Genomic DNA, 14,272 nt, shown 5'->3' with positions numbered 1-14,272 from the left:
CTAGTGATGTGAGAATGGAGAACCCAGAGCCCAGAGTTGGCTTATAATTAGTGTCTGTCCTCTACGAATGGTGGATGAGAGAAAAAGGATTTTCCCCAACATGCTTTTCCAAATCTCCACATTTTTGCAGTGATGTTAAAGATGCTGGCTTGATGCTTAAAAATGGAGAGTTTTGAATATCACACAAAGGAGAGCCTCTTATTTCATAGTGAAAAAGCCTGAGTTAGGAAGGTAAAGAATTTTCAAATCTTAAATGAAGTCACAGAAAAGAAATGCAGTTCAGATTTCCATTCGAAATTCTCATACCAGGAACTTCTCATTGAAGGGAGTATACATTCACCTCTCAAATAATGAAAAGACATGAAATGTTTGGTTAATTGTAGTAAAGAAGATACTGAAGATCTCAAAGTATTGCATATGGATAACAAGTAATATTACTTAAGAGAAACGTCACATTTCTTTGTGAACTTTCCAGTACATGCAGTGTTTTGATGTTCATGTTGTTCGATGCTCAGGCTTGTTTGCATTTACAAAAGAATCTTTATACTTAATTCTTCATGGAATATTGAGAGCACAACTTATTTTCAGGGTTAGCCAAAAAAGATAGACTTTATATTGCTATCAAAAACTTATCCACAGGCTATAACTACTTTCAAAAAGAATTTGTTATTCAGATAAGGGTTTTTTTTTGGAATTAGGCCAAAATAAACAAATGTTTTAAAAACTACCAAGAAAATACAGAGAAAATTCTTAAGATGGAAATATTTATGCTCACAACCACAGTGATGCTGTGTATTTAAACTGATATACTGTAATGTAAAAAACGTATCAGGTTGAGCTCAGAAGATTCAGGTACAAATCTTCTCCATTTCTGATTTGTCAGGGCAGACAGAGAGGAATATGATTTGGAAGAGCAATATAATACTCAGCAATCTCTTTGAGAGAAAAGTAAGTGGCTCTATAGTTTCAAAGTCAGAGTGTTAAATTGGATTTATGATATAAGCAGCATATACAGGTAGAATGAGATAGGGTGATGTGAAGTAAAGTTAGAGCGATACGATATTGGTGGTTGTTCAAACAGGAAGGATACTGTCTTCTAGCAGCTTCAGTAGCAGGAATTAGGGATTCCATTTTTGGGAAAAATGGTAGAATATAATGTTATAGTGGGCCTAGAACCAAGACATTAAGCCATTTACTTGTCTAGGACTCATTATAATCATTTTCTAGGTACAGGATGGATCCTAGATGAGAAGTTGTATTAGTTGTCTGTTGCTGCATAAGAAATTAGTACAAATGTAATGGCTTAAAACAGCATCCCTTTATTAGCTCACAGTTCTATAGGTGGGGATACTGGCATGGAGTGACTAGGTTCTGTGTTTAAGGTCTTAAAGGTCTGAAATCAGCATTTTTAAACCCTTGTCAGATAATTCTAACATCTAATTCATCTCTGTTTGCATCATCTGTCCCATCTTATTCAAGCTGTCATGTATCTGGTTCTTGGTATAAGTAGTGATATTTTATTGTCTTTTGGACATTTTGGCTATTATGTTAGGATACTTTGGTCCCTATTTAAAGTGTTTTGGTTTTTTTTAATTTTTAGCAGGCATTCACTCTTTATAGGTTTGGCACACATTTCCTGTACTTTTATGGACGGTGGTTCCATGATAACCTAATTTTCTGACCCTTTGTGGTACTCTTATGGTCTGTTTCTCTTGTGCAGGTGGGGTTACCTCTGGTCCCTTCTCATGCTGCTTATGGGGTCTGAAGTAGCTTCCCCAGGATACGGCACTTGGTGCTTCTGGTGAGGGAAGGGAATCTCTGGAACACGTGGTGATGAGTCCTTCCTGGGCCAGGCACTTGTGACAGGGTCTCCCTGGACTGTAAGGAGTGGAGGGTGCTTACCAGGTTGAGAGCTTTCTGTGGAGGGATCTCCGTTGCCGGTACCAGCAAGTTGCCTGATGTTTCTGGGGAGGGGAGAGGAGTCTCAGGCCCATCTGAGGAGAGCATTGTCCAGGTGGGAGCTTTTTGTGGTAGGAGCACTTTTGCTGGGACCCTTAGCCACTGATGTGTCTGGGTGGTGAAGGGGGATCTCAGGCCCAGTGGGGAAGGAAAGCACTTTCCCTGGTCACTTATTGTCATCAGGGCTTCCAATTGTTCGTCCTTGCAGGTTCTGCAAGGCTCGCCTGGTGTTAGGGGGATTCCCATTTGATGTGATGGAGGAAGAGCCTCTTTGAGCCACTTCCTGTTACTAAGTTGGGAGTTAGGAAATGCTGGGTCTGGATCACATTTTTTTGTTGGTAGAGGGTCATAAGGTGCCCTGCCATGAGGCTGTTCATCCATTCTGAGGGTCCCTAGGCAACTCACCTTCTCTAGACCTTTCAGAGATCTCCTTTGGATGTCTCATATTATTTCCAGGATATATAGTTGTGCGTATAAAGGGGGAGCAGGGAGAGGGGAGTATAAACCATCTTATCTGGATTAGAAGTCCTCTCTGTGCCTTTTAAGTGCTCACCTGATTAGGTCAGGCTCACTCTGGATAATCTCCCAATCAACTGTGCTATATATCATAATCTAATAATGGGAATGATATTCCATCACATTCACAGGTCTCATACTCAAGGGGAGGGGCTCCTACAAAGATCATTGGGCATCATCTTAGAATTCTTTCGACCACAGAAGGTGCATGTGAATGTACTGAAGCATTAATTAAGCAATTATCATCCTTCGGAAGGTTCTAATCTGTTAGAATAGTATGAAAGCCAAGTACTGCTATAATTATTCTACTCACTTTAACTGAAGTATATCTGATATCAAAAATACTTCCTGGGCTTCCCTGGTGGCGCAGTGGTTGAGAGTCCGCCTGCCGATGCAGGGGACATGGGTTCGTGCCCCGGTCCGGGAAGATCCCACATGCTGCAGAGCAACTAAGCCCGTGTGCCACAACTACTAAGCGCGTGCTCTAGAGCCCACAAGCCACAACTACTGAGCCCACGAGCCACAACTACTGAAGCCCTTGCGCCTACAGCCCGTGCTCCGCAACAAGAGAAGCCACCGCAATGAGAAGCCCGCGCACCGCAACGAAGAGTAGCTCCCTTTCGCTGCAACTAGAGAAAGCCCGTGCACAGCAACAAAGACCCAATGCAACCAAAAATAAATTAATTAATTAATTAAAAAAAAAAAATACTTCCTAAAAATCAGACTATTCAAACAACTTTCAGAAGTTAATGTAAATTTCAGAGGTTTGAGCCAAGCCTTCATTTCTGGCCATGCAGATATCTTCTGTGTGAAAAATATGCTACCTCAAAGATGTTTTCAAAAACTTCACCACCACTCCCCATTTATACGTTGTAGTTATGTGCAAATACTGTGGCTGCCAGCAATTCACAGAGAAAAGAAAGGTCAGTGATGTTGCTGACTTTAACTTTTTAGAGAAGGTGTATACTTAACACTGCCTACATTTGTATAGGTTGCACATTGCACAAAATTTCTGATTATTGCTCTAGGTTATAATACAATGTACTCTCACCTATACCAGGATTGAAAAATTTAAGCAAAATTTTCTGGACTGGCCAATACAACCTCCCAAAAATAGTCTTCAGGCTGAATTAGGAGAAAAATCCTTCACTATGTTTAGGTTGGAAGGAAGCACGACCTAAATTTTGATTTCAAATACTCGGGGTTTTGGGGGATGGTTTTACTGGGGACAATTAGAATTGAACTATGTAGACATGTTTCTTGAAGCCAAGTTTTACCTTTAAGGCTTTCATATTGCAGCTTGTGAGGCTCCAAGCAGCAATTGGCTACTTTGGGTCATTCACACAAGGATTCAGAGTCACATATTAACCATAAAACCCTTTATAAGAAATCAGAATCTGTTTTAAAAATTAATCATATGAACTAAACATATATAGAAAGAAATTGAAGCTTGAATATATTGAAGCAGCAAAAATTAAAGACATACCTATAACTGCCCTTTATCCTTAGTTGTTTACAATCACAGCAAATCAAAGTGTGACATGTTTAAGAGAAAGGTAATTAAGTTCTAAGGCTTTGTCATCTTATCACTTTTAAAAATACAAGATCTGAGTAAATGAAAGGAAAATAGAGAGGGCTGTTAAAGAGCTGAGTCATAGAGTGGAATAGAGAACAAGCGGAAGCGGAGGAGGCAAGGAAGCGTACACAGGCTGGGTTTGAAGAGAGTTGGGAATGCTGGTTGTGGTAGATGGTCTCTGATTTGCTTACCGGATCTACTCGCCATCCTTCTTAACCCTGCTTCGTGATTCCAGGAGGCTGATCTTTATCAGCTTCATGGACCAGTCTCTCTGTGTCTTCAGGTTGGGTTGGGTTAATATGACCTACTGATAAGTGATTAGAAGTCAGGAGGAAAGAAGGCAAGGGTATTTATTTCCATGATCTGCCCCCTTCCAAACTTTAGGTTGGCAGTGGATGCCATTTTCTAAGGTTACATCTCTTGTTGGGTGGGCTTCTCCTATAACTCGAAGACATTCTGGGTTGCAGGAACTGCTATCTCTCTATGCCCCTTCAAACCTAGTGGTTATAATACCGGTTTCTCACAGCTGCTAGCCTCAGGGCACTTCATCATCTCTTGGTTTCCCTTCATTCCTTACACACTTTAGTCTCTTCATTAAATGCTATTCCATCACTCTTTTAAAGTGTGCCATCAGTTTTTAGCTAGAACTGACTGATACATTGGTAGTGGGGAATAGGCGAAACGTTAAGGTAGTGTTAGGGAGGTGGGATAAACTGCTGTGGAGAGAGATAGGAAGAGAAGGGTTTCAAAGCTTTTTATGGCATTCTAGGAATGTAACATGACTTCTTTATGTGAATGACTCTAATGTAGTCTTAAATGGCTTCTTAATTATTGATATTTGGTTGGGTTTCTGTTTCTCTGCATGCACAACGAGGATTGAACAGGGCTAAGAGATGTCTGGGATTTACATGACGAGATAATACTACTAGGATCTATCTAGATTCATTATATCATATTAAGACATTTCTCCCATGGAATCAGGAACATCCCAACCCAGTGCACATGCTAAGTTTTTATTGAAATTCAGTGAACTGCTATGGTGTGAAATTAATTTTTATTGTCAGTCCCCTGCGTCGGCAGGCCGACTCTCAAGCCCTGCGCCACCAGGGAAGCCCTATAACACTTTATATAGCTGAGAACTCATCGATCAGGATTTTCACTCTCATTGGAATCCACTACTTGCCTACGACAAATCGGACACGTAGAGTTCTCAGACAGCCAGCGATCAATGCAGTGAATGTGATATTCATGGGAGCAAGGTAGTATGCGAAGCTTGCTGTTTTCTGTGTACTCTGTAAGGCAAATGCTACAGGCTTTTAGTGCATCATTTTCACCAAAAGATCTTACAGCCAAGCTGTCAATCTGTGCTTTGGTGAGTCCTGTAGTTTGCAGATCATGGGAGGACCCAGAGTCACTTTCATCATATATTATTAGGCTAATTTGTCTACCCACTTGCCTGGTCTCTGATGATAAGTCTGCTGCTAAGTTTGTTTCTTCACTGCCTTCAAACATCAGTGATCTAATTCCTGAATTTTCATCACTTGAGCTGGAACCAGAAATAGGACTAGAACTGGAACTAGACGTACAATTGGGGCTTGAATGACAACTCAGTGTGGAACTTGAATGGGTATCATAGCTAGCATTTGAATCAGAACCAAATGTACCACTACTACTACCATTAGGTGACTCTAGCCATTCCATGTTTGGACTTGGAGGTGAGACACTATGCTCTAAATTACTGTCACTGTCCATAAGGTTATTTGAGTTACTAAATTCTGTCATTGTCTGCCTTAACGTGCTCTGAATTGGAACAGATGTTGTATCATTTAAGCTAGTATTGAACATTCTGCAAACGGGATTTCTAATGGTATTGACATAAGCTCTCACACCTGCCCGCTCAGAATGTGAATACATATGCCTCAGTCCTCGTTCACTTTCAGAAGTGACAGTGTTGTTTGGTGTCTCAGATGTTAACTGAGTTCTACTAGCTCTGCTGTCTCTCTGAGAATATGCTCCAGAATGAACTTGTCCTACTTCAAGATTGAAGGGTATGGTTGGATATATTTCCCTCATTCCCCAAGATTCACCACTGCTGGTTGTATCTGGAGAATTTTCTCCATGAACGGCATTCCTTGTTCTAGAAGTTTCAATAAGACCGCTATTTTGCAACTCAAATCCAGTCATTTGCTGTGTCAATATTTCTCGGTGCTCAGTTCTAGAAAATCTCGCATTCTCACTTAGCAGAGGCTGCTCAAAATTCTGAGAGGGTATACTATGATTCAGTCTTTGTACAATTTCCCTAAGTGAACGTGGAGGCGACCAACTTTCAATTCTTGCTCTGGTTCTCCGATACTCTGGGCTCCTACTTCTTGCTCTTCTCTGACTTGTGGTAGGTGGGAATTCCATTAATGTTTCAGTTGTATCTTGTTCAGACATAGATGGTCTTGTAAATATTGATTCAGATTGTGGACTTTCCACTTGCCTTTGGCTGTCTTCCATATTTTCTCTTCTGGGAAGTCTTGCAGACGCTACATATTCTTTCTCTGGATTTGGACTCCCATGATCAAGGTTAGCATTTATTTCTAAACTGAATATGAACTGATCACTTTTAGGATTAATTTGGCTCTCTTCTCTCCAAGATTGGTTTTCTCTTTGTCCACTTGTCATATTTTCAGTTTGTCCAGAACAGTTAAGCCAGTCTATTAGAGAGTCACCACTAGACACGTCATCTGAAGAGTCTCCTCTGTCTGTTAACAAAAAAAAAAATGGGGAGGGTGCATAAAAGAACTACCAAAATTAGAACCATCATAAAATAGCACTCTGAAACTTTGTTTCAAAAACAAACAAAAAATGAGAACTTAAATACTCAGGTGTTTTCAACTGATTTCACATTTATAGAGTTAATATTTTATAAACTGCACTGTGTAGATTTATAAGTAAAGGTAGAAAAGTTTCGATTCCATCCAAAAAGAGTGAGCTAATCCTAGATAAACTTAGAGAATTTTTTAAAAAGGGAATCCGGAGGAAGTCTATGTTTCAGTATTTCATCATATACACAGCCCTGTGTACCACTGTCGGAGGAATGTCAAGAGACTTATTTTTCAGTCCACTGTCAAAACACTAATGCAATTAAACAAGGTACACACCAGTTAAGGTACAATGCTAGTAGTTTAGTTCAATTTACATTATTGTCTAATTTTCATTAGTCTCCAACATGACTACTTCTAGGCTCTTCACTTATGTGCTTTTGATAATAGATAAGCTGTTTTAAAATATAAGGTTATTGCCCAAACATAAACAAGTTTTATAGGTTTAAAAGTGTTTGCATTTTGAATACTTCTTAATGTTACCAAGATATTTAATTGACATTAAATTGAAGGTCAGATCAAATGAATAGACTGAACCTAGCATGGTACATATAAGACCATATTCAAGAGCCAAAGTATTATAGTATCCTCTTCATTAGACAGCAAAATCCTCTACTTCACACTGGAAGGGAAGGCACCAGACCTGAGGTCCGAGCAGGGTTTCTCAGCCTTAGCACTACTGACATTTTGGTGCTGGACAATTCTTTGTTTTGGGGAGCTATCCTGTGCATTGTGGGATCTTTGGCAGCATCCCTGGCCTCTGCCCACTAGATGCTAGTAACACCCATGCCTCCCCTGTGACAACCAAAAATATCTCTAGCCATTGTCAAATGTCCCCAGGTGTTGAAGAGAGCACAATTGTCCCCAGTGGAGACTATTTCTGTTTGCTTTTTTTACATGTCTATGTAGAAAAAATAATTCAGGAAGTAGGAGGGACTTTCAGTTGAGGTAGAAAACCAAGAAAAATACAAATAGGCTACTTTGCACTGTTTCCCAATTAAAACAACCCAAATGTGAATCAGGAAAACAAACAAACAGACCTTGACATGCTCACCCAAAATCAAGTAAATGCCAGTTCTTTTTATGAGAAGTTACTTACCAAATGAATGTAAGTCACTTCTGTATAATTTACTATTTCCTATTATGAAGTTACTATTTCCTATTATGAAGTTCCTTATTCATCCCATCCTATTCCCTCCAAAAGCAGAATATACCTGTATTTTCATCTGAGTCTTGTGGTGCGTTTTCTTTAATTAGCTGAAGTCTTCTCAGCAACTCTTCTTCCGTACTTTCACCTGGAATGCCTAGAAGATTGTTGTCTCTCATAAGTTCGTAATCTTCTTCACTCAGATTATTTACGAACCTGGAGAAATCTTCTTCCCGAACCAATCGGTCCGTTTGACTTATGTGTTGGGCCGAAACTCCATCTCCTTCATCGTTGGAATCCGAGTTTTCCATCTTAATAAACAAGTGGAAAATTATCTGAAATTCACGACGTGCTGTTGAAATTCACCAATGGTCGTTTCGTTTTCTTCGCTTTCTACTTCCTGCCAGAGTGTCCGGTTCCGACTCAGTCGGATGACCCTCCGCACAGATTCCTCCCTTCTCCCTTCCCGACTCAGTTCTGTGGCCCCTGGTGACGCAACAGTTGGGAGCCGCCTCTAGCCCAGAACTTGCTAGACGTTGCCTAGGCACCCATTATCTTCCCCGCTGTTACCGAGTAGGGACTGGATTCAGGTTAGGTTTCATTTCATTCAAAACCAGCCAATGTTACTGAGGCTTTATAGTGTACCAAGCACCGTGCTTCACCTCGTTTCACCCACATGAGCCTATTCTCAGGTTTTCAGGCTCTGATATGCTCTATTTATTCGTTACATTCCATAGGACTGACTTCTTCAAAATGCCATGCCAAAGTCAGCCTAGTTCAATGCAGCAATTCTCATTTTCAGGTGCCCAGGGACCTCCGCCTTTTCTCCTCATGAATTTCTCAAATCCTAGACTCTCACTAAGAAAGCCCACAATTTTTGATAATTTACCAGGGCCCTGGCTGAGTCTCTTTAGTGTGTCCTCTCCCTTTTAACTGTTAATGGCTTCATCTTGCATTATATGGTCCTTCAGTCTTGTTTCAAACAAACAAGAAACACCAAAACTTTGGCAGGTTTTTCTGCTCAGCCAGGGAATTCCTTCTCCACAAAAGCATCACGTTCATTTTTGTCCTCCTTTCTCATAAATATTATAAATAGTACTTAAGCAAAACTAGCCAGAACATCACAGGAACTTTTAGGACAGATACATAATAGTTACTTTGTCTGCCACAGTGAGTACTGACCCTGCTGATTTTGTCGCATGTATCACCTGAAAGGCTTGGTGAAAATAAAATAACGCTCATTTGCAATGCTATCTGGAGGAGACCTCTAATTCACTCTCAGTACACAGCTTAGAAGTTTAAGGAGCTGTGTAAATTCACGGTTGTTGTTTTGTTCACGGTCCACAGCAGGCTTTCTTGTTTGTTCTCAAGGAGATGGAAGGATGGTAACTTTACTGGTGTGACAGTGAAGAATCTAAGTCTATGTCCTGCTTTTGACATTTGTTCCATGCCTCGTTTAACTTAAGCTAGAAAAATCAATCTTTCCCCTCTGTATCAAATCTCAGCACGTCTTTGGATGAGAACAGAATCCCCTAGACTACCCTGCCTCCTTTATGGACTTCTGAGTGTATATGTTATCTTTTACTGAAGTTATTCTTTTCACAGGGGAAATCTGTAGTAAACTTGTTTGCTGTGCCTCAATCAAAACTAGCAGTATTATGGAAATTCAGCGTGATTTGTACTCTTGATGCAGGAAACTCTAACAATCGTTAGTGTTCTTGAGAGTGATTGATTCAGTTTAATTCAATTCAATCAATTCAAGTGTCAAGTATATTTAGCGTTTGTTAAATGTCAGTCATATTATCGGATATTAAGATACAAAGATGAGTATACTTAAGAATCTGTTGTCATTAGAGTATAACAAACAATTGAGCTACACAGAGGTAAAATTACAGTTTTGAGGAGAAAGTGATTTGAGTGAGAGAGAAAATCGCTTTCACTGCATTTGGGTTTTAAAGGATGAATATGAGTTTCCTAAGTGAATGAAAGGGGGAAATATTTTAAAAAGTGAGAACAGCAACTACTCACACTCGTAAAACAACAAGGATAGTAGATTTTAATTACTAAAAAAAGACATTAGTTAAATTGGCAGAGCAAGGCCAAAAAATGGAGATCGTTATGACATGTTTAGAAGTTGGACTTTATCATTAGTGCAATGGAAAGATGTTGAAGTCTTTAGACAGTTGATGGTCAAATTTTCAATTTAGAAATAATATTGATAGTAGTGTTGAGGATGAATATGAAGGGCAACAGTTTAGATGGGAGGGGCAGAAATAGATAGAGGGCAGCCTAGGCTAGTGATGACAAGGATCTGAATCAGGGCAAAGGAATATGATTAAAATGAAGGACTTTAACAGATCTCTAGGCAGCAGAACTGATTAAACCTAGTAATATATGGGAAAGAGGGAAAAGTGGGGAGGGGGAATATGAGGGAAAGGCAGGGGTCAGGATTACTTCTGTATTTCTCTCTTTGCTTAGTGGACAGTGGTACCAATAAGAAGTAACACCTGATTCTGAAGTTGTATGGTTTAGCTTAAGAGGGAGCATGACTGCTTTTGATTAGAATAGTATGCAAGTTACCTGAAGATTCAGAAAGTCTTACAGTCATTCCAAATTTAGGTACAGAAGCACATTAACTAATAGCCCCGGATGTTTGGTGTTCCCTGTAGTTGGCTCTCAGTGTCAGTGACTCTAGCTTCCTGAACTACTGGTTCCTGGTTATGTCCCAATTCTGGTGTAAGTAACAGGGTATAGGGATCATCATCCCAGAGACTTACTTATTGACCTTGATTATTTAAATAGAAGCCACCAATATAGCTGTGCTTTACACTTAGTTCTCTCATGTCTTGACTTTCCTTCTGAGTATTGCAGTGTAGGTTCAGTAGTTTTTCCTCTGGATGGCAATATTGCTGCTTTGGCCTTTGTTCTATCCCTTGTCTTGATATCAGAACTCTTCTGAAGACGTTTTTTCTTCACGTCTCATTTCAGAGATGGGAGGTGCATCAGGAAGTCCGGAGGTTGACTAGAGCATCACTCTAAGTTGAGTTGGAGGGGAAGAGGTTGAAGATGGAAAGCTGCTTACTTTCAATCAGAGTCAAAGCACTTAAAAATTTGGCCAATCCATTGTTTATGATGTGGTGAAAAAACGGGGTGTGTGTGAGCAGATTTGGCTGTTCTTTTATCCTGGTTGTAATAATGGAGTTTTGTAATCAAGAGTTTTCTTTTACTGACTTTGTCCAAGGAAGCTTCTGAACAGATTCTATGACTCAAAGGGAGACTGAAAATAAGCAAGAGATAGCATTCTCCCTGAATATGGGTAAAAGGAGTTCTGTGGCTTTAGAACTGTAAGAAATGATCAAGACATATATTCCACATACCTATTGCAGTATAACAAACCAGTCCAAAACGCAGTGGTAGATACAATAGAAACCATGTTGTTATAGTCAGGACTTTGTGAGCTAAGAATAAAGATAAAGAATACTGGGGATGGCTCATCTCTGCTCCATCATGACTGGGCCTCAGCTGTGGTGGCTTGAATGATTGGAGATAGATTAGACAACTTGACTGGTGTCATATGTCTGGGGCCTTGGTTCTGGCTAAGTTTTCTTTGAGTCACATCTTTTGGTGCTGAAATGTCCAACCAAGATGGCATCTTCATTCACAAATCTGGGACTTGAGTTGGGCTGCACAGGCTGAAAAATCTGGGGCTGGTTTTCTCTCTGTCTCTGTCTTTCTCCATGAAATTTCTCGGTGTAGTTTTGGAGTCTTAGCAACCTGGATATCTCAAAGTAGTTGAACTCTTACATAGTGAGTGGCTTCACCCAAAATAAACATCTCATGAGACTTGGCTGGAATCTGTAAGGCTTCCTATGACTTAACCTCACAAGTGCAAGAACACCTTTTCTCTTGCATTCTGTTGATTGAATAAGCCACTGGATCAGCCCATATTCAAGAAGTGGGACACCCCATTCTACCTTTCAATAGAGAGGTAACAAAGATTTTATGGTTATATTTAATGTACTATAGCACATGATGAAAAAACTCTTATAATGATGACTTTTCAGTTGAAGTGGAAATTAATCTCTCCCTCTGTTTTCTGAATTGCATTATTCTCTGGGTAAAAATAAAAAAAGGGAGGACATAAAATCTGAAGTTCTTTGCATTCAGCTTGATTTTAAAGATACCTGATTAAGGATCTTTTTATTATGTAATAGTTTTCCCACATCAGAGATCATTGGTAATATCAAGAGCTATTTAGTGAGCAACTGTAATTGCTAGACACTCTGCTTGTGTTTTAACTTATTTGATCTCAAGCCCCATGCAAGATAGCTATTACTATTCTCAGAGATAAAGGCATGGAGGCTGATGCAAATTAAGTGATTTTCTCAAAGTTACAGTAATAGATAATATGTTCAGATTCAAACAAGGTCTATAGGATGACTCTCACTCTTTTGCTCTACTCTGCTGTGTTTAATGAAAACACAATTTTAGACATCATTACACAAACATAGTAAAATCTCAGTTAAATGAGATTCTTGAATCATGTTTGATCATTTTCGTGTGCCATTTCAATTCTGCTTTGGGGTTAGTCTAGAATATCTTCGTTTTAACTTAATAAAGAGTAATTTTAAATCAAGAAGTAAACATAATTAAAGCTTGATAATATATTTCATATTTTTATGTTTTTTTCTTTCCCACCAGAAGGATGGGTTAAAAGCTTGAAAGCATTGATGCAGAAAAATGAATATAAATATGCATGTCTCATGGAATCTACTGGAATTGATTCTTTGACACAAATACTCGTTTTGAATCTAAACACGAAATTCTTGTTAATTGAAATCACACCCTTTCCACTTACATAGGCTTGACACTAGGAATTAGTTTCATCTCCTCCTTATGCTTACCTCTAATTATGGAAATAAAAATGTATTTATTTAGCAAGGTCTCATCCTTCTTATGATTTCCTTTCTTCCTGGTTCTGCTCAGATTTAGACTTTTGATAGCTTTTCTATTAGTGCCGTGTCAGTGGTTAGTTTGCTTCTATGCTTTCTCTAGTTTTGAGCCATTTTACACACTTTCTCTGAGGCATGCTCCAGGTCTGTTATTCACAAGCAAGTTAGTTCATATTTCTGCACATTTGTTTATTTGTAAAGTCTTACATCCTAGATTATTGTAATAAATAAATAAACTTACATATACATAAATAATATTCTGTTTGTTACCTATATAGATATATTTAAAGATGAATTTTACGGTTCCAAGGATGAAACGGATATCAGGTTTGTTTCTCAAAACAAATGAACAGAGAGAACACAAAATGAATAAGCAACACAAAAGCTCACAATATATGAGCAAAACCAAATTAAGCAGGGCTGCAGTATACAGATTCACAGGTTGTGCACTCTAAAATTCCCAGGGGGCACCATTCATGTAAAGAAGAAAGTGAATGACACTCCTATAAATATGCAGTTCACCACCTGTACAACTGAACATGCAGACCCCGAAAATTAGCTTTAATGCTATCTTCTGCCTTCCTTCGACCCAGTAGGGAGAAGAGAAGAGGATAATGAACTCAGGGAGAGTAAATAGTTACTTTATTACTTGTTCTTCTCCAGGCCTAGAATTTTATATGCTCCTATTGAAGGGAGGTTGGTGATTTTGTTCAGTAGCCTGCAGTCACAGGGAGGTGCACTGCCTCTTTCACCAAGTATTTACACCTGTAGGTGTAACCACAATGGCAGCGTGTGGTGTGGGTAAAAATGGTCACCTCACATCTCTGTCATGTCGACTCTCCCTTTTATGGTGCTAATGGGGTGTTGTAGTCGCTCTTATGGAGAGTCATTGAATGGTCAGTCTGGGTTGCCTATTCAAAGAAACTCACCACATTTTCAAATTACATTACAAAAAGGCCCCTACATTTCAGGCATACCATTTTGCTTAAATTCAAACTACTGTACTATAATCAAGTTGCCTCTCTTGCTTAAGTCTTAATATCCACAAACCTCAACAAATTCAGTGGACAGTAGGTTGACCAAAGGGTGAAAGTTTTTTAAAAAGTAGCATTTGTATTGGGAGCAGAGTTTGGGTTTCCTTATGGTCGGGTTTCCTGGGGCCTCTTTAATATTCAGGCTAAATGCAAGCTCTTATCCACACTATTAGAATGCATCCTGTATCTTCAAACACATTTGACAACTTATTGCATATAGA

General features: G+C 39.3%; 2 protein-coding genes across 2 annotated transcripts in view; both read right to left on the bottom strand.

The window, feature by feature from the left end:
• LOC308611005 (transducin-like enhancer protein 1) overlaps window positions 1-14,272 on the bottom strand; it is a 240,702-nt gene that overhangs the window by 97,911 nt on the left and 128,519 nt on the right. The window lies entirely within an intron of this gene.
• Window positions 5,192-8,678, bottom strand: LOC308610995 (E3 ubiquitin-protein ligase RLIM-like; the record flags this gene model as incomplete). The annotated part of the gene is made up of 2 exons (XM_081259948.1): window positions 8,133-8,678; window positions 5,192-6,798 (listed from the first exon to the last, which is right to left on the bottom strand). The coding sequence occupies exons 1-2, from the start codon at window positions 8,374-8,376 to the stop codon at window positions 5,192-5,194; spliced, it is 1,851 nt and encodes a 616-aa protein (XP_081116074.1). The 5' UTR covers window positions 8,377-8,678.

The sequence above is a fragment of the Mesoplodon bidens genome (assembly GCF_964165515.1).
Source record: "Mesoplodon bidens genome assembly, contig: HAP1_SCAFFOLD_49, whole genome shotgun sequence".
Lineage (NCBI taxonomy): Eukaryota > Metazoa > Chordata > Mammalia > Artiodactyla > Ziphiidae > Mesoplodon > Mesoplodon bidens.
Note: the sequence above shows the minus strand (reverse complement) of the source record. Positions and strands in the feature narration are given on the sequence as shown.